The sequence below is a fragment of the Lycorma delicatula genome, chromosome 7 (genome assembly GCF_047948215.1).
Source record: "Lycorma delicatula isolate Av1 chromosome 7, ASM4794821v1, whole genome shotgun sequence".
In the NCBI taxonomy this organism is placed as follows: domain Eukaryota; kingdom Metazoa; phylum Arthropoda; class Insecta; order Hemiptera; family Fulgoridae; genus Lycorma; species Lycorma delicatula.
The window spans coordinates 76,403,542-76,425,473 of NC_134461.1; the positions used below are offsets into that span (position 1 = coordinate 76,403,542).

The 21,932-nt window shown below is 31.4% G+C and overlaps 1 protein-coding gene across 8 annotated transcripts in view; it reads right to left on the minus strand.

The window, feature by feature from the left end:
- The window catches only part of Sec16 (endoplasmic reticulum export factor secretory 16), a 156,680-nt gene that overhangs the window by 88,357 nt on the left and 46,391 nt on the right, over positions 1–21,932 (minus strand). For 7 of the 8 annotated variants that reach the window (XM_075370741.1, XM_075370736.1, XM_075370733.1 and 4 more), the window contains exons 8-12: positions 20,698–20,835; positions 17,590–17,667; positions 11,144–11,266; positions 4,647–4,736; positions 2,930–3,045 (exon numbers count right to left, since the gene is read on the minus strand). In XM_075370741.1, coding sequence (XP_075226856.1) covers positions 2,930–3,045; positions 4,647–4,736; positions 11,144–11,266; positions 17,590–17,667; positions 20,698–20,835 — 545 coding nt within the window. The remainder of the gene's footprint in view (positions 1–2,929; positions 3,046–4,646; positions 4,737–11,143; positions 11,267–17,589; positions 17,668–20,697; positions 20,836–21,932) is intronic. The other variant, XM_075370735.1, reaches the window with a different exon arrangement.

Below are 21,932 nucleotides of genomic sequence, written 5' to 3' on the forward strand. Positions count from 1 at the left end.
TCCAATCAATGAACAAATTCATGTCTTGTATTTATTAGTTATTTATTTAATCCTGAGTTTATATACGAGGGTAAGTCAATTATTATCTGCAATGTAGTTATAAATTTTATTGCAATACAAATCGGAAACTTACATGCACATCATTTTTTAACATAGTCCCTTGCATTTCAACACACTTGGTCCATCGTTGCACAAGCTTCCTGATGCCCTCATAAAAGAAGGTTTTCAGTTGAGCTGCGAGCCAGGAGCCGCTTCTTTCACTGTTTCGTCCAAGGTAAATTGACAGCCTCTTAATGCCTTTGAGTGGACCAAACAAGTGGTAGTCAGAAGGGGCAAGGTCAGGACTATACGGAGGATGAGCCAGTACTTCAAAGTTGAGTTTCTGGAGTGTTTCAGCAGTGTGGACGGGCACTGTCATGCAACAAGACAACACTTTTCGACAGCAGTCCTCGGCATTTGCTTTGAATTACAGGCTTCAGCTTGGCCGTGCATCTCACTGTAATGCGCACTGTTTATTGTAGTGCCCTTTCATCATAATGTTCCAGTACTGGGCCCTGTGAGTCCCAGAAAACTGTAAGCATCAGTTTTCCTGTGAATAGTTGGGTCTTGAACCTTTTTTTGCAGGGCAAATTTGGATGTTTCCATTCCATTCTCTATAGTTTACTCTCTGGCTTGGAATGATGGATCCATGTTTCATCACCAGTGATGATTCTGTCTAAGATGTCCCGTTTGTTACCATAGCAATCCAAATGTTTTTGGCAGACATCCAAACACATTTGTTTATGCAACTGTGTGAGTTGTTTTGGAACCCATCGTGTCTGTTGTGGATGATTTCATAGGCAGAACCGTGACTAATTTGCAGATGATGTGCCACTTAATCAACAGTTACTCGTCTGTCTAAGAAAACCATGTCACGTGCACGCTCAATGTTTTCCTCATTTGTGGCGGGCCAGTTGTCTGGCTCCTTCATCATGCGTAACACTTGAGCGACTATTTTTGAATTTTTCAATCCATTCGTAGACACTCCGTAGTGACAACACACTGTTCTCATACTTTACCAAGTCTTCAATGAATTTCGACCCCCAGATGCACCTTCCGACCACAAAAAACGGATCACTGAACATTGCTCTTCTTTGGTGCAAACAGAATGCAGAGCAGCCATGGTTAACGGCCGGGCAACGATAATGGAACTAACCTAGCAGCATCAAACCTGCACAGACATGGTTTTCTATGTAAACACTACGTGTTTCCAACATAGAAAACATGGGTATTTATAACGCTCAAGTATTGGCAGTTATGTTTATTAACAAAGCCGTTTAGAAAGAAGGTACATTTGTCAGTAAAACAAATATTTTTCTTAAGCATTGGATCGGCAACTATTAACTGAATCATTTTCCACAGAATTCAATCCTTCAGTCAGCATTATCCTCACTCAATTCTTGATGCAGTTGAATTTTATACAGGAAAATTTATTCAATTTTAATGCAATGAAAAGAGAACCATAAGAAACCCCAGTTTCACAGGATATTTTACAAATTGAGCTCTGAGGATTTGCTACTACATTTTCCAAAATTTCAATCCTCGTCTAAAATCTTTTGCCCTGCACATTTCTTATTCATGACGGATTCTGTTTCTTCAGATTTTTTTTACAAGTTTTACAATGTAAGAGTGTAAAATTTTTTATTTGGATACCATTCATTAAATTCTTGGGGAATTCTTCTAGCACAATTATTTTGTTCTCCATATGTAAAAATTAGTTGTCCTTACTTCCAGACTGTAAGTCATTTTAACGAGACAAATTTACAAAAGACAAAAATGAAAAGCCAAAGGGTAGAACAATAACACAAACCAAATGCCAATTTTAACTAAAGAGCACAACAATTTAAATAAAATATGATGATAAAATAAGTACAATAAATACTTTTTGCCACTAATTACAATGTGAAAGAAAACAATTTGCAAAGATTTATCATAGAAACTAAAATTTCAGTAATTGGCAGAAAATTATAACCTGTGTAACAAGGTAATCAATTTTTCATATTACCAGCAAAGAAGTAAGTGTACCTTATTTAGTTTTTGTATGTTTAATTGATGTTATAATGCTGTGTTTATCGGAATGTCTAAAACCCATATTTTTTTAAGTAGAACAGATGATTTCAGACCTAATTCTTTAGAACAGTAATACTGTATCCCAACATAACCTAAAAAACGTCCAAACATAATCTATAAAAAAAAACAACACATTTTTATAATCATAATTTTAATACCAGTGAACCAATTCCAATCAGATGTCACAAGCTATATCATTTCATTTAAAAAAGATACGTTTTCAACCCTTGAAAATTTAGAAACAATTTAAAGGTGAAATTTTGTGTTGATAATTTTAAAAATAATTTTCACACTTTTAATCCACAGATCATGATTATTTCAAATGATTTCAGAAGTTATATCACATAATTTTAGTTATCTTTGTTGGACTGAAATTTAAAAAAATTACTACCCCACATAGTTTTTCGCACCTAGTGACAAAGGTGTTGGCGGATTTTAATTTTCTTCTAACCAAAACTCATTTTTTTTTTTTGGTTTTCAATTAATGTAATTAAATGTTACTGTTGCCATTTAAGATTTTTGAGTTGGGGTAGGCGTAGCGAAAAGGGTCAGTTTCACCCCTTTAAAATAATTTTAAAAAAGTTCTCCCCAAGTATGAAGTAAATGCCTGCAAACAGAAATATGATGAGTCTGATAGCTGTTGCATAATAAATGTGGTAACTCTTCAAATTGTCACTCGGCATATAGATCACAAAAAAACTAAATGAATGGATGATACCTGGACATGAACACATGGATGCATTTAAATTAGGAGGTCGAAATTGAGGAGAGGAACCACAATAAGACCGAGATTTGAAAACTTCTGAATTTAGACGTTTACCTGGATCTGGATAGTATGGATGAACATTCCTTGGTGGTAGATAATCATGAGGACCACCGGTTCCACCTGGCCTTCTAGGATATTCCATACCAGATCTACTGGACGGACGTGAAGTTCTGTATAGAATGGATAATACACATTTTATTAGGAAAAAATGCAATCATAAATTCAATTATATTATTATTGAATAATAACCAATGAATCAGTTTCCAATACTTATCCAGTTAAAAGTCAAATTATTATATAGTATTATTATTACTATACTTAATAATATAATAATTATATTATTATTGTTACTATTATGTATATAAATATTTAATATTATTAAATTATTTAATAATATTTATTTTATTTACTATTAAAAATAGATTATATAATAATCACAAATTTTATTATTTGATACTGCAGTTGATCTTTTCACTAGAAAATATATAAAACACAGAACAAATGACAACAATGTCTGTTCAACAGAAACAAAACAAGCAATTGAAAAACATAAAACATGGAAAATCATTTGCTCAAAAACATTACAATAAGAAAATCAAATTAAAACCTTTTAAGGGAAAATTGGGCATCATTTTCAATACTCCCAAGCACAAACTTTAGTTTGTGAATTAAAAAATTTTCAAAAACGTATTATGGTTAAAAAGACATTTTATTTAATAGGCGATAACTTTAACAATCAAGATGAATATGTCACCAAATGGAAAATACATCAAGTAACCTTAACCAAAGGATGTTATCTGTGGATGACTATCTGCAATTGCTTACTCATCCAGACAAGTCAACATAAACTCCTGAACAACACAATAGACCTCTGATCAAACCAATCAAGAACCAAATAATTCCTTTAACTCTCTGAATTCACAAAATTTTATTTGTCAATAATGATATTTCATAACTCGTTAGGCTTTAGGGTAATTAAAAATACTCATAATTGATAAATTCTAAAGTAGAAGTCAAATCTCAAAACAAAAGTTATTTTATCCTGCAGTACAAATTATTTTCCATATTTAAATAATATTAAAGGATACTTTTAATAACATTTATTATGTTGTTAATATAGCATAAGTAACATTATAATAACATTCAACATATGTTAAGTTACAAAAAGTCAGTCAGCAAAATATTAGCCAAGCTCTTCAGCAGACTGTTAGTGTCTTAACCTTTAATCCAGATTGTCCTAGATCTCTATTCTACTCTAAAATGGTTTTTTCACATGCTACTAAATTTCAATTCCTTATTCCCATACTTAAGCTTTCAGTTTATATGGTAAATATTATGGTAAACTTTTTTCATTAAAAGAAAATTATCTGTCTTTACAGTACAACAAATTTCCAAATATCATTTATTCAAAATATCAGGAAAAAACTTGGTAACAATACAAACCAAAAACACAACATTGAAATAATATTTAGAACATGGAAAAAAGCATTGTGTGTGTATATATATATATATATATATATTAAAACAAATCACTGATCATCCATCAAAACGTAATAAAAGAATTTCTGCTAGTGATAAGAAAATAGGTACCAAAATTTAGGTAAATAAGAATTTGATCAACCTAGAATTGCCAAACTAATAATTAGAATGGAAAACAAAGTTGCAAGAATATATCAGAGAAAATAGTGATCTATTACAGGTGAAACAAAGCCAAAGATAAGAACACAATTCTCAAAAACTCATTTAAACAAAAGGAAACATAGCTTATTACCTATTTTCACGATAATAGTAATCATCTTCATAAATATTCCTATCTCTGTAGTGATGAGGTTCATAATATCGTCTGTCACGACCAGGTCTTCTGTAAAATAAAATAAAAAACTTTTAAATAATTTATACAAAACCATTTTAAATGCTAACAAAGATAAACAAAAAGAAATGAAACACAGTGGAACTTTCATAATACAACAGTGAAAGGAAATCAACAACAAAAAAATGGATTATCAATATTTTAATAAATTACCAAGCAAGGGTACTGAAACTCAAAATCTAACATTAGAAAAATAATACTGTCAATAAATGAAAAAAACTCTAGTGAAGTTCAGCTGAAGTTGATCAAATTTCATTTCTGACGACAACCTGAATATTTCAGTCAGAAATCACTGATTTTCTGGAAGCTGGTCTCTTGCAAGGCTGGGGAGTTGCGGCTCGTCCATTAAAATCAAACCAGGCTTACCCCTGCCAGTGGCAGTTGGGTCCCATCTACAGTGCGGCAATGTGGCCCCAGAGCCCCGCAGTGTTGGGCCAACGTTGGTTGTCTTTCACTGGCACGGCCGAGCCAGTTCTGCCCAAGTGATCCCACACTGGGCCAGCTTCTACTGCTGAGTCTACTGGCCAGGGCAATTGAAGCCCAGCGAGCTGGAGCAGGAAGGTAGCATCTGCATCCAGCGACTTCCTCAGCAGGCCAGCCAGGCCTGCTGCTCCAGCGGGGTTGTTGGCATCCACCAGGAGGTCCCACGTTGAGGTAGCCAGTGAACTTCTTCTTCTTCTTCTTGGTCTTCTCCATGTGAAGGTTGACGATGAATTAAAAATTAACTCTCATGCACACTCTTTTATTAGAGCCTGAGAGTGGTGGGGCAGCAGCGCTGCTAAGGTGGGAGAACTGCATGGTGGGAGTGACGCTTATACCAGCATGTATATATACTATGCTCCTGTTGACATATGAGCTGCTACTGATATTAAGTTAAGCATATATGTGGTAATAACTCCCCCTCCCCCCCACCTAGGCAGGCACATATGGATTCATATCTGATTAATCTTGCTGTAGCTGAGTTGTCAGGGCGTGGTGTGCCAGTTTCAACCTGGAGACTTGTACCTTTAACTGGGTGCCTTTTCAGTCGATTTCATAATCTTGCCCTGTTTGTTGAAGGACAATGTAAAGGTCTATGGGGCCTCAAATCCTGTACATCAACCATCGCGAGCAGGGCTGGCGTGCTGTCTGACGAACACTTGATCGTCCACCTCGAATGTTAGCTGCTCTTCTCTGTTGCCTATGAACTTCTTTTGACAGTGGACCTTATGGTGTGCTGCTGCCTTCTCTCTTTTCTCAGTGGCTTGAGGTGATTCCTCTGCTTTTGGATGCGGTCAGTCCCCAGGTCGGTCTCCCAATGAGCAGTTTACTTGGTGGCATGCCAGTCACGGCGTTGGCCTGATTTCTTAATGCAAACGGCACTCATGACACACTCTTATCCCAGGTTAGGTAGGTGTTGGACATCATGCTCAAGGGCTACTCTCAGTGTTTTCTTCACCTCCCTGGCTGATTGATGAAATGAAGTTTATTAGAATTCTAAACTATTTCAGATTTCTGTTTTACTTCATTTCTTGCTTCACAAATAATTACTACCACTTAGAAGCCAATATAAAATTGAATGAACAAAGAAATAATTAATGCAAAACAATAATAGAAAATAAAATAAAATAAAAATTTTATTACATACTAGTCCAAGAAAGCAAACACTTACATATAGGACTACTTACTTAACTTAGCAATTTATTAAATATTTTACTCCATTTGTGATTGCAACAAAGAATAAACACTTGATTAACAGGTATGAAGAATAGATTTTTAATGATCAGTTGAAGGAAGTATAATGAGACAAAAATTATACAAAGATGGAATTATTACTCTTCATATCAGTTCTATCAATTTTTTTTAATTTATTCTTTTAAATAACTTCATTAAATTAAATCAACATTAAATTTTTCCATATGTCACCAAATACGTAACTATCTAGATAGTACATAAAATTTTAGCCAAGATTACAAAAGCAAGAAGCACTATGCACCCATAGACATAAATCAGATACCCATATAGCTGCTCTCTGAACAAATTACAACTACGTGTAATAAAATTCTCTAAAATGAGAAAAATGTATTTAAAAGCACAGAATATATTCTATAGGCTGTTCTTATAATCTTAACAAAAATGTTGAATAAACAGGAATTTCTTACATATCACTTATATAAGAAATTCTGTGTACTAAAAGGTTATTTTATTTATTATTGATTAAATAACAATTGTATTTTATGAAAATAATGATAAAAAATAAACAAGTAGGATGACAAAAATAAATTAAAACACGCAGTTTATGAAATTTAATGACTATTACAGTTGATTACAAAAGTGTCTAGACAGTAAAATGTATACCCTTTTAAATAAATTTACCTTAGCAAAATAATTATGTAATGCTGAAGACAAAGCAAATTTATTAATATTTATGAATAATTATCACTTTATATCAAGTTACAACACACATGGAAAAAAATTGTAGTTAAAAAAGTTACTATTACCACACTCTCTCAAAATTACCATAGAATACTGTAATTTAATGATACACTTACTAACAAAACGTTTAAAGTATTATATAAAACCATAAAAATATTACAAATTACAAATAAAATTAAAAAACACTATGTTTTTAATGAGACACTGAACCAAATTTCATTACAAAAGTTTTTAAAAACTTATACGTCAAATTTTCATTCGTCTTTGTAACTATCCTTAGCGACTGGTGAGCCATTTTCACAATGGCATCATCAGCTGAAGTTATTGCTAGTGGCTTTGTTCAATTAGGAAAATATGCATTAACAGTGCAGTTGAAAATTGTGTGTGATTTCAATTGGGTCTGTTCATTTAGTACATCATCGTTCTGCATTTTTATATGTTTACATACGAGGTGTGTTCAAAAAGTAACAAGAATTTTGAAATTTCAAGGGTTGTATTATTTTTTTTCATTGTTATATTGGTAAACATGTCTGAAAAGTATATGTTTAGTCATTTTTAGCCATATTAGATGTTTAGTCTGTTTTCAACTGTCGAAAGGATATCACGTGTTTTGGTACAATCGGCGATTTTTGATTTGTATAAATAATGGATCAGAGAATTTGTATTAAATCTTGCTATAAGAATGGAATAAAGTGTAGCAATGTTTTAAAAATGTTAAATATTGCTTCTGGTAAGTCTGCTATGAGTAAAGAAAGGGTTTATGAATGGTATAAGCGTTTCCAAGAAGGTTGTGAAGATGTTGGAGATGATGAGCACCCCAGCACATCAACAACAGATGAAAACGTGGAAAAAGTGAAAGAAATGATTATGAATGATCGCCGAATCACAATCAGAAAAATTACTGAAAATGTTGGGATATCAATTGGCTCATGCCATGAAAGTTTTTCAGATGTTTTGGGTATGAAACATGTGACAGCAAAATTTGTTCCAAAATTATTGAATTTTGAACAAAAACAGCAGGGAACAGAAGTTGCTCAGGAGTTGCTAAATGAAGTCAACAACAATGCAGAACTACTGAAACATGTTATAACAGGTGATGAAGCATGTATTTACGGGGATATGATGTTGAAACTACGGCTTAATTGTCCCAGTGGAAACATTCTGGATCACCAAGACCAAAATAAGCTTGAAAAGTACAGTTGAATGTGAAGATTGTGCACACCATGTTCTTCAATTTTAACTGCGTAGTGCATAATGAGTTCTTGCTACAAGGTCAAACAATCAACAAGGAGTATTCCCTACAAGTTCAACGCCATTTGTGTGAAGCAATCCGAAAAAAATGCCCTGATGTATGGCAAAACAATTGATGGCTTTTGTACCATGATAATGCATCTGCTCACACTTCATTGCCTGTTCATCAATTTTTAGCCAAAAACAACACTATAATGATACCTCAGCCTCCATATTCACCGGACATGGCCCCATGTGACTTTTTTTCTATTCCCAGAAATAAAGAGAACCATAAAGGGCCGTCGTTTTACAAACATAGATGAGATTAAAAGCGAATAGCTGAAAGAGCTAAACACTATTCCAAAGATCAAGTTCCAGAAGTGTTTCAGGGATTGAAAAAAGTGCTGGCATAAGTGTATAATATCTAATGGGTAATAGCGATTATTTTGAAGGGGGATAACATTAATGTAGATAAATAAAACATTAATAAATAAAATCTTTCCAAAAAACAAAAATTTTCATTACTTTTTTAACACGTCTCATACTTCATAATGTGTAGTGTGTTAAGATGTGATCCTTTCTTGTCTTTGAGTAGAATATAAAGGTGGTTGTCTATATTAGTGGATTTGTGATTTGTCTAAGAAATGGTTAGCAGATATTGACTCCAACATTCATTTGAAGGGCTGTAAGTGTTCATTACTTCTTTGTTTTAACATAAAACTTGATTCAGTTTTTAAAAAAAGTTTACAATTTAAATTAATATCACATCAACCATGATAGACAAGAATGCAGAAAATTTAAACATTAATAATGTTTATACCTTTTTTTAGAAGTATTAAATATGTTACAGAATATATATATATTCTGAAAAATATCTATAACTATTTATAGATATTTTTATATTTTTTTTTTATATATATAAAAATATTTGTAATATTAATATTTTTAAGTTTGTCCCCACAAATCAACAACAAAATATTGCCCACAGAATATAAGGAAGCTTGCAGTGAAAATGGACGTACGATAACCTTTCAATGAAACCAAACTATACTCCCATACTGTGTTAGGACTTACTTAATCAGTGGAATCTTGACAATAATAGCAGTGGAAGAGTTCTGTACACAGACATTTAAATACAACAAAACTCAAATAAATATGTTATCAGCACAGAAAATAAATGCAATTACAAAAGGTTGACACTTACCATGGGCTCTCACTATGGTGAAAATCAAGTTCACTGTACCCCGATTCAAATTTTAGTACAATAAGATAAATAAATTTATTTCAAAAAATTTTTCATCTTTTATACTTGAAATTTCTTACTTGTCATATCAGTTCACTTTCAAATTTATTATTAAAATATACATTTAATTTTTTTTTTTTTTTTTTACAAATAAAGAAGCTGAAATTGTCATGTTTACAATTTATTGATAATTAAAAGTAATAAGTATTTTTAACAAAAAAAAAATCAAGTTTTTTTATTGTTATTACAAACTGTTTTTAAGCACATTTCTAATCAGAATAAATTACTTTATGGTATTAGGGAACATAGTAAACCTTAATAAACTGATGGTTCTGCAACAACTGGAAAATTTCAAAGGAAGTAAAGGAAGGATGAAATATGCAATTGTTAGAGACATTTATAATTAACTGGTTCCATCATCAAAAATGAAAAATGAATGAAGTAACCCATTTATAGATAACTGAGCAAGATTAGTATTTTTTGTTGCTTACATATGACTTCAAAATATAAAACTTCCTTTATGTAAAACAAAGAAAGCACATAAGCATCACTAAGAGGGAAAATTATTTTCATCACACTTTAACAAAATTTCAACCTTCAACCTGATAACTACAAACCATTTACAATGTAATTACTGAAACTATTATCTGTGACTAATCTAGCTTTATTATCAATTAAATATTAATCCATATTATTAAAACTTGAATTATCTCTATTTACATTGAAATATCTAGTTTAGAAACTTTTCTGTTAGAATTTCGTAAGTAATGGATAATTTCAGTAATTTTTTTAATTTTTATGTTACAACTCAAAAAAAAAAAGATTAAACCTTCACTGTTGGAAACCTGATTATTAGAAGATTTCAGCTTATATACATAATTTAAAAAAGTGACTGCGGGTTAATATTTTTCTCATTCAAAAATACTTCCCATTCTGTCAAAAAATTGACAGAAGAAAAATTTAAGTCCAACAGAAAAATAAAAAAATTTAAATGAACCATACTTTTTGTATCTGAAAAATGTTTTTGAAAATATCTGGCCATACTCCTCTCCCAGAAAAAATTTTTTTTTATTTTCTCCCTTAGCCTGCGTTCTGTCAAAACCTAACAAAAAAAAATGCTACAATTTTAAGTGTAGGTTCTTCTATTACCATAGAAGTTACTAAACAGGTGTTGTCACTTTATTTGAAAAAAAATTACTATTCAGAAGGATTACTGATTATTGAGAAGGAAGAGGTTTCAAAGGAGTGCGCCTTAAATAGTTTCACTACATCAAACTTAAAACAAAATCTTATTATAATACTATTATGTATGAATAAAAATGTCCAACACAATATTAATATTACACAACAACCACACATTAATATTACACAACAACCTCACATTAATATTACACAACAACCTCACATTAGAAACTATTAAAATAGGAAAAAAATCAATATATATATATATATATATATAATTAGCTAACTACAAATTAAACAACTCATTAAGGTATTGTTTTTACCTTACCTTTGATCATCTCTAAAATCATCATCTCTATAATAATAATCAGGACTCTGTCTTCTTCTCTCCCTCTCCCTATCCCTATCTCTATCTCTGTCTCTATCTCTCTCTCTATTTTCTCTAAGCCTCCTACAGAAATCAAATAAAAATCTATGAACATCTCATAATTATTTTCTAACACTGATCTCTACATCAAAATATCCTACTCAAAAGTAACTTAAAACATTATACGCATAGTTTTTTAATATAAATAATACTATCATCAGCCAGTAATATATTTGAACTACCAAATGCCAAGTAATTTCTATACAAACCAAAAGTTATCTTTTATTAAGATGGGTTAAGAGAAATAATCAGTAACATACAACAGATTACACTGGGGAACCAAGAAGAATTTCCTTTTTTGTCTCAGGAAGAAAAATATATGATTCTGATAGTATTTTTTCTCCTGAATTCAAATATATTGGTTTTTCCCCATCACACAAGGTTTCCAAGAGACAGGAATTTATAATTTCAAATACTTTCTGGTATTTTTTTAATACTTTTTGCATTCTTAATTACACAATATTAAAAAATTTAACTCATCTAGAAAGTAAGAAATGACGATTTTCTGCTACATTTTGCCTGTGGAACATCCCTCTTGATGGTCCAAGAATAATCAGCCAGCATATTAGGATTCCATTTGCCTTGATACCTCTTTTCCATAGCTGAAATCTCCTGATGAAAGTGTTACCTGTGATCATCACTCACTGCACCAAGATTTTCTGGGAAGAAATCTAGGTGCAAGTGCAGGAAGTGTACTTTTAAGGGCATATTACAACCCAAATTTTTATAAGATGTTATAAGATCGTTGACAATATCACAGTAATTTTCCACCTTTCAATTTCCCAAAAAACTATGAGTAACATTTTTGAATGCTTGTCAAACTGCTTTCTCCAGTGGATTCAATAGTGCCTCAAACTTTTTATCATGCATTAGTGATCATATTTATGAGCCCACAAATATTCCTTCTTTAATTTTTGCATTACTAATTTTAGAAAACTTCTGTTTTAAGTACATGAAACCAGGAGTATTATCTATGGTCTTGATGAAATTCTTCATTAATCCTAGTTTGATAAGTGACGGAGGTAGATACACACTTTTAGGATTACACAATGGGTCATGTTTCACATTTTTGTATTCAGGAATGTACGGACTGAAGGGGAATATTGCCGGGAGTACAAAGCACATACACACTTAGTCTCCCCATGTCAGCCCGAATCAATTACTTCTCATTGGTCTAAAGGACCATCATGTATACCAAATTCGTCCATAAATGAAATAAAACAAATAAAATCGATAACTGTCACTAAACAAATAATAACCCACCAGATAAAATAGAAAGACACAGCAGCAAGAGACATTTGTCCAGGTTATGCAATTAGTAGGAAGAAAACAAACTCCCACGCTATTCTTGTGTTCTGTTCCATTCAGGAATGAGTGATTCGCATTTAGGCCGTTCTTTTCTAATGAAATAGTTAGTTTTCTAATGATTTTTTCTTGTTTTTCAAGTCCCTACTATCCCATTGATACAAAAAAACTACATTACTTTGTGTAACAAAGCCGCAGACTAAATATAAGTGCAATTACCTTCAAATTTCCACAAATATTCCACTCGCTGCATACTGAATATTGAAGTTTTTCCAATAAATTTCTTTCATACTAGCAGAGTGAGCCACTGGTACTGATGGGAATTTATTGCTATTAGGCAAAAGCACAGCTTGTAAACTAACTTTAGAAGAATCACTAAACAAGCACCATTCTGCTGGGTTAAATTCATTACAAAGTGTCTCCATAAGAGACGAAATGTCATTACAAAACACTAAGCCATTTTCTTCTGAAAAATATTCTTAAAATTCAGAATGACGATTATAAGTACTGTATAAGTACTTGTATTCTTCAGAAGATGATTCCATCCTTTGAGCCGGGAAGCAAGCACTTCAGACTGTTTTTTGGATAACTTTAAATCTTGTATGAGATCATTAAGATTTTCTAGTCAGTAAATGGGACTCAGATGAACTACTTTGTTCAAAAGTTGTATCACCAGAATCTAATTCTTTTTCTTCCTTACTTCCATCAGACTGAGCTCTCTTCATCTAATGTCACATGTTCTGCAGGCTTTGGTATGGGCAATTCTTCATAGTGTGAAACTGGTCTCACTGCAGATTGCAAGTTAGGGTACACCACTATATGTTTTGATTTTGACATAATCCCTTTAATGTTTGTTAAGCAGAAATAACAGTCAGAAGAGTGATCTTTGGGTTCCCACCATATCGTAGGGATAGCAAATGGCATGTGGCATTTTTCCATGCAGTGAGAAGCCTAGAACACAATATCCAACAGATACGTGAGCCCCAGGCCCTTGTTTTGTCCCCAACTTTACACCAAAAATAAAATTCATAACACTTTTTTACTAATGATGTAAGGTTACGCCTTTGGGACTTCAGCGTCACTTCACCACAAACATAACAAATTGTTATGTATGATTTAAATTGTTAGATGATTTAAACAAACTCTAGGCATTTCGTAACGACTAATTAAAAGAAATAAACTTGTAAGTATGTAATACACAATAATTCAGACTCACAAAGAACTCACAATGACATGTTTACTGGTTCACTACTGGCGTTGTTCTGATGAATGTGTGCTGCACTAGATCATGCTTGTATATATCTATACACGCCTGAACCTGCACAATAGTAGCAATGCTAACCTTTGAGTTAGCTCAATTGGTTCCATCATATTTACAATGTTCTAGGAGCTTTTACTTGACAATGGACAAATGAACAAAAAGACATTTTAAAAATATTTAAAAAAATTAAAGTAACAAAAAAATTGTAGGCGATGGAGAAATTCCAAATACATATTTGAAAACATGATAAACACTGCATTAAGTACACCTATCAGTATTCGTAAGACAAATATCATGTTGACCAGTGTTATTGAGTAGCATTTTTGCATCTATCATCTCCTTCAAAATTATATTAGTTTTGCATTGCATTCTCAAAAAAGGTTTTTCAGAAGAAGATTGACTTCCTTACCAAAAAAAAATAATACATTCCAAATGAGAAATATAACGATCAATTCTGAGTTAACCAAATTAGAAAATGCATTTGAAGGTTGCAAACCTTCAAAATAAGGTTAAAATAAGGACGTAATAATAATTCTAAAGAGAGAGAGAGTACTGAAAAAGTTAATGTATGTTCAAGGTTCAATAAAAGACTGAAATGAGCTCAATTTTGAAGGTACATGTTCATTATTATAGAAATAAAGCAGAATATTATTTATATGTAGCATATAATTTAGCATTTTTAGTGTTAGTGAACAAAGCACACAGCGCACAGGTTAGAAGGAAAGAGTAGCCCCACCACTAAACGGCTCAATGTATCATTAATGAGATCTTTTATAATCGTCAGTATTAGAAATTTGAAATAAATGAATAAAATGCATTTCTAATGTTAATTAACTTTAAATATATTTGAACTATCATTATATTCTGAATTACTTTAATATTTTTAACGTAACATATTTTAATTCAATTTAAGATATTTGAAAATTACAATACTTTTAAAGTACTATGACATATGGATTTAATTCTTTTTTAATTTTATTTAAAAACATAAAAAAGAAATAATTTAAAAAACTACAGAAAATCATATTCACATTGCATTTCTACTTGATTGTAATTTTGAAAAAAATTATCTCCCAACTATCAAATGATTAAAAGAATCAGAAGATCAAATATCAAAAGACCACCTTTCTTGGTCTTCTTGCATTACCAAGGAGACCAATTAAAAAGTTTAATGCTAGAAGAAAAGAGAAATAAGAAACACAACCACAAAGCACTTTCTTCAGTAACAAAAAATATAAATATGAAAATACTACCATCAGAAAATTTTAGTTTCAGTTACTGAAAGGCAGAAAGAAAAAAATAGAGAAAAATAAAAACAATCATGTTATCACTATATACAAGATATATTTTTAAACAAGTATTATTTGCATACGTCCCCACAGTGGCCACTGGGGTCAACATTTCATGCATTCACACCAACCTACCCCATGCTTTAGTCAGTAGCTAACTACAAAATATAATTTTGTAGTTAGCTAAATATAATTTTTTTTAAATATTAAAACTATTTACTCATTACCAAATTATATCATTATATTAATATGATTTGCATTAAGGGCATAGCTATTTAAATATATATAATATTTGTACATTTTCACTCACGGTACACTCTTGAGTAAATTAAAATAACATTTTATTTTACATCCTTCTGAAAAGTTTTATTTTTAGTAATAAGTTACTCCTTTAATTAAATTAGAAAAAAGCATTTTATTTTATTACACAGCTCTTTTTATAGCAACTGTACAATACAATTACATCATTTAAAAGGAAACAGGATTAATTAACCATATGATGGAAAATGCTAGATATCAACTGGCGAGAGAGAGTAACTAATGATCAGTTCTTGACAAATACAAATGAGGCTAAGAATAGGATTAAGACAGTACAAGAAGAACTAATTGGATAGGCCACATCCTAAGACATGAACATATTCAAAAAGTAATAGTGAAGGAAAGACTGTGGGAATGAGAGGAAGAGGAAGGAGGATAGAAATGTTGAATGATTTGAAAGGGAGACAAAGATACTGTAATTTAAAAGAAAAAGCTTAGGCCAGATCATCATGGGGAATGCTATTTCTTGATTCTTGTCAAAAAAACAATTCCACTAAAGAAGAAAAAGAATACACTAACATTAACTGCAATTCAACTGGTATCACAAGAACCATGGTAACCACATGGTATTGGAAAAATGGCTGATTGCCTTCTCAAATTTGTACTGTCAAAAATGTACCGGGAACTGTTAAATAAAACACAAAATTTTTATTTATTTATTTTGTTGTCTTCAAAGTAAGCCCCCTTGATGCAATACACATGCCAACATATTTTCCAGTCTTCAAAACACTTTTTATAAGCGCTGACTGGTATGGCCTTCAACTCCTTCCATGTACTTTGCTTTATGGCTTCAGTTAAGTCAAAATGGGTTTCCCAGAGCAACAATTTTAGCTTCGGGAACAGGCAGAAGTCACATGGGGCCAGATCTAGTGAATACAGTGGTTGATTGATGGTATTTATTGTGTTTCTGGCCTTAAATTGAATCACAATTGTTACTCTATGAAATGGTGCATTATTGTCATACAAAACCCACAAATCTGGGCATTTCCGATGGATTTTCTCAGGCAAACGCTTCAAAACAGCCAAGTAGTATTATTTATTGACCATTTGTCCTTCTGGAATGAATTCATGATGCACCAAACCACGAATATCAAAGAAAATAATGAGCCACCTTGACTTTTGAGCGATTTTGAAATTGTTTTTTTCATTTTTTGCTCGTCTTTTGTCTTCCATTCTGATGACTGCTGACTTGTTTGCATATAAAACTCGTACACCATGTCTTGTCACCAGTTATGATGCATTCCATGAATGTGGGATCAGAATTGGCACAATCCAGCATATCTAAAGAGACCTGCTCACGGTACTGTTTTTGAAGAAAATTGAGCTCTTTTGGAACAAGGTGTGCGGCTATGCATCTCATGCTCAAAACATTCACCAAAATCAAACGAACAGATTCATAAGAGATGTTAAGGTCATGAGCTACTACCCCTCTTAAGCTGGAATGGCAACTATTGAGCACAATTTCCATCATTGTTTCAATGTTTTATTGGTTGAAGAGGTTGAAGGTTGTCCAAAATGTGGCTGTCTTGAATGTCTTTCTTGGCTGTCTTGGCTGTCCTTGAATGTTTTTTTTTACCACTCATAAGCATGTTTTTTTATAAAACTAATTCACCAAAAGCATTTGCTAACATTTTTAGTGAGTCGGCACAAAAAATTCCATTTGCAACAGAAAATTTAAGGCAAACTTTGTTCAACAATTTTGTTCATTGTAAAAATCATGATGCACTACTGAAATGGACTGAGTCAACCAGCTGCTGTAAACAAACTGAGACTGATTGTGCTTGTTTTTGGCATAGTAATTAAGTACAGTGCTACCAACTTAGAGAAATTTTTTATTAAATCGATTATGGCCCTTTTAAAATACAAATTCGCAGTACTTTTTGACAGAAGAAGGTATGTTGAAAGTTTCAAAGGATACAGATTTCTTTTAATTTGAGAAATCAAAAGAAGCACACAAAGCAGCAAACTCTCGTTTTTTTAGTAATTAAAAAACAATACATAAGAGTAAAAGTATTTATCACACTTTTAACCATAGAAAGATAACTACCAGATAAACAAAACCAACATCCAAGTGAACATGTTAATAAATATAAGAAAATAAAATTAACATGAATTAAGATTATTTTTAATATTGTAATTGTATCATTCACTATCAACTATTACTCATAACTGACCTGTAACCTCTGTGATCTCTGAAATCTCTCTCTCTATCCAAATCTTCATCACTTCTATACTCTGGAGAATGATCGTAACTATAAAAAAAAGAAGAAAACTTAGTATATTGAAGAAATAATTCAACCTCTTTATAACAAATAGTTGACACTTAAATATACGACACTTTCTTATTTAAATCTACTGTACTGTATTTATTCTAAAAAAAATTGCAATAAAAATAAAGGATCTGAATAAGTTTTGTAATTATTTTTCTTGAAACATTTAGATTAGCTAGGGTTCTCAAAAGCAATTTGATCAGGGGTTTTTACACTTATTTTGTCTGTACAAAAAATCTTTTTCAAATATGTCTAATATCCTGTAAAACTGTATTAGAACAAAGATAAAATAAATCAGAATCTTATTCTTGCAAATACAAAAAGATAAATATTTAAACCGAAAATTTATACAAATGAAGAGCATTTTAATAGGACAAAAATCTGTTTAAAGAATCTTAGATGGATAATATTACAAATCTCAAAATAAAAAAAATCTTTATTTGCTTAGTTTTTATTCCATTAAGAGATAATTTCTAACAGCTGATCTCCATGGTGGAGTGGTAGCATCTTGACTTTCCATCCATAGGGCCTTGATTCAAATCTCAGTGAGGATGGCATTTTTCATGCGCTACAAAATTCCATTTCTATATTCCCACACACAAACTTCAAACTTCTGTAAAAAAAATCAACAAAAAAAATCCTACTGTGTGGCTAATCAAAAAGAAAAGCCAATTTCAAAAAATTGAATAATTTTTGAATTTGCAGTAGATATGAAATTTTTCAAGTAACTGAACATATTTACAGCTAATCACTTTATAAATTGAATTTTCTTGGTTTAATCGCATTTTTAAAAAAAATCCACGAAACTAGAAATAGGTATTTTATTGCCCAATCTACAGGCTAACATGATACAAGTTTTAAACAGATATTACAATGGTATACTTTAAAAAATGTATTCCATTATGTAATTTAGGGCCAAAAAAATTTAATTAAATTTCAAAATTAAATATTGTTATAATTAAAAGTAAATGTCATTTGTCCTAGCCACTTCATCTATAGTAGTGTTGCAAATTATTAGTTATTGTGTATTTTTATTATTACTAGTTTATTTATTTTGTGAAAAGTATTATTCTTAGTGCTTTGGGCCATTAATTCCAACATTAACTGTATAAAGGTTGTTACTGGATGTAATTCTGAAAGAAATATGAAATAACAAAGTTCCTATTGTGGTGTGTTTTATCTTGTTTTATTATTACTACTGTGATTTTTCTGTTTTTGGAATTTTGATTGCTTATAACTCGAAAACAAGGGCATTTATCAAGAAACAGTTTCTGCCATCATTTTTCTGATAAAATCTTACTAAACTGACATATCACATGTCCACCTTCTTATTAAAAAAAATTTGATTCAATATAGCACATCCAAGATGATGAAAAAAAGTTCCTAGCACACCAGAGAATAGTAAAATTAGTAACTATGTAAATCCATACTTGTTTTTATCTTTAGTATCCCTCAGTTTAGAAATATGAAGTTGTTTCCATACATTAATATCCTTGTAAATATACGAGGGCTGTTTTTTTTCAACCTCTGATGGGCTATAAAAAAAAGATATATTGACATAAAATGACTTTATTACTTAATGTTGAGTAGCATCTAACTTATTTTTCTACATAATCACCAAAATGGCTGAGGTATTTGTCACATCAAGACACCAGCATTCTGATGCACTCTTCAAAGAAGTTTGCCACCAGTGAAGTAAGGTACATCTTGACCTGAAGTTCTTCATTGGTGGCAAAGTGTTGTCCGTTCAACCATGGCTTCAAATTCTCAAAAGGGTTAAAAATTGCTAGGTGCTAGGTCCGGACTATATGGTGGATGGTCAAAAACTTCTCATTTGAATAGTTTGAGGTCTTGCATCACATTAGCACAGAGTGGTTGTGCATTGTCATGGATCCAAACCACACCAGACGAGAGCATGCCTCTTTTGTTTGTTCTGGATCACTCTATGAAAGCAATGTAAAGATTCACAATAAACTTCCTTTATGGAGCAGAGAACAACAATTACAAACATTACATTGTTGTTCTCTGCTCCATAAACACCAAGACACCTTTATTGTCCCAGAAAATTGTAGCCATTATTTTCCTGTTGCTCAGTGTCTGAACTTTTTCGGCTTGTTTGGAGAAGTGTGCATCCACTGCTTAGACTGTTCTTTGGTTTCTAAATTGTCATACTGGATCCAAGTCTCATCGCCAGTAACGATAAACTTTAAGAATTCTTCCCCTCTTTATCATAAGATATGAGAAATATTAAAAGGCTGACACCATTTGCTGCTTTTGATCGTCACTCAACATTTTTGGGACCCAATGTGCACACAGTTTCCGGTAAGCAAGGTCTTTAGTCACAATTACATGAATGGCACAAGAGAATACCTTGAAATTTCTGAGGTTTCTGCAAAAAGTTCATACAGTAGCGACAGACTTGCATCCTTGTCCACCTTGTCATGGACGTCCGTTTGCCCTTGTTTAAATTTCCTACACCATTCCCATACACTACCATCACTCATAAAGTTTTCACCATACACTACACTCATTCTGCAGCACTACGTCTTTCTGCTTGCAGAAACCATATCACACTTCGCAACTCACACTTGGCAGGAGCATTGATCATAGTAGCCATATATTCAATTACCTGTAGCTCAGCTCAGACTGATGCAATGGACTGGCAATGTGGTGGTGGGGGGGGTGCAATCACGCGGTGTACAGGCCTGCATAATTATAATTAATTTTGTTAATTTAATTATCATTCAAACTTTCAAAATAAAATGGCAAATTATCAAAAGAATATGTTCTAATGTAAAAGATATCAAATTTACTACCAACTGAAGATTGGGATACTGCGAAAACCAGTAACTGGAAATTAATACGGTAACTTTAACTTATCTAATTACTGTGTTTTGGTGATTTGTATTTCATATATTACATTTTGTTCACACAAGGGCCAATATGTTAACTTTTTGAATATTCAAATGATTCATATATATATATATATATATATATATATAGTACAAATACCTAGTGTGATGGCTTCTATCTTTATAATGTCTCCTGCCTCTATCATCATAGCGTCTATCCCAATAATCAGGTCCAAGATGTCGACGATCTCTTTCCCTTTCTCTATCACTCGGGTAATCTCTATCATCTTCAATGCTACTACAATTTAAATACAACATTATTTGATCAATAATAATGGCATTTACAACATTTACTAACCTAAATTATAAATGCTGACAAAGCACTACTTATAACAAAGCACAAATTCAAAACTGACTGTTTTTTAATGTTTTAATTTGGTATTAATGAATCAATTATTAATGATAATATATGAATAAAACTGGAGTATATTAATAATTCAAGCTGTCTTTCAGAAATTTTAGGCACTCACAAACTTAACAAATCATTCTGAACAAAGACTATATTGCCAGATAAAGTAAAATGATTACCATATTACTGAAGTGTTATTTTAATTTACATGAATTAATTTTACATAAAGATTGGCATCTCAAAACAAAAATATTTTCTTGTCATGAACTAATTTTTTTTTTCACAGACAAATAACAAATAAAATCATCATTCCCTAAAAGTAGAAAAAGAAAATAAATGGCACAAACAATATAACACTTAAGTTGTAAATTAATTTTGTTAGAAATTTAAAAAATAAGAAGAGTAACAAACCATAAAGAAATATTTTAGCTTTTTTAGCTTTAGTCTTGTTCTAAAAATACAGGAGATATTAATATATAATTTATTAGCTCAAAGGGACCACAAATTATCGTCATATAACAAAAGATTAATACTAACAATGAATGAACACAACATTATGTTAGGACACAATAAATTACCTTGATTTTCCAATGTGATCTACTATTCCAATCACCTCCAAGACACAGTATTATTATTATTATTATTAGTATTATTATTATTATTTTCCATTTTTGTTCTATCAGTTACAAAATATAAAACCAACAAAGAAAAAATTTCAAATAAAAAATAAGTTTATGTAAATTTAAAAGTCGCAAAACGTTGCATAACTTCATTTTTCATTTACTTCATTCTTTTAGCAAGAGGAATTACTCTACTACTTCAATAAAATGTTGATATGGTTTCACTATTGCTATGTTTTGGTGTATATATATATACAGACAAATCTACTAACTATCATCAATCTAATTTCACTATTGCTAGATTTGTCTGTATATATATATATATATATATATATATACACACCAAAACATAGCAATAGTGAAGGA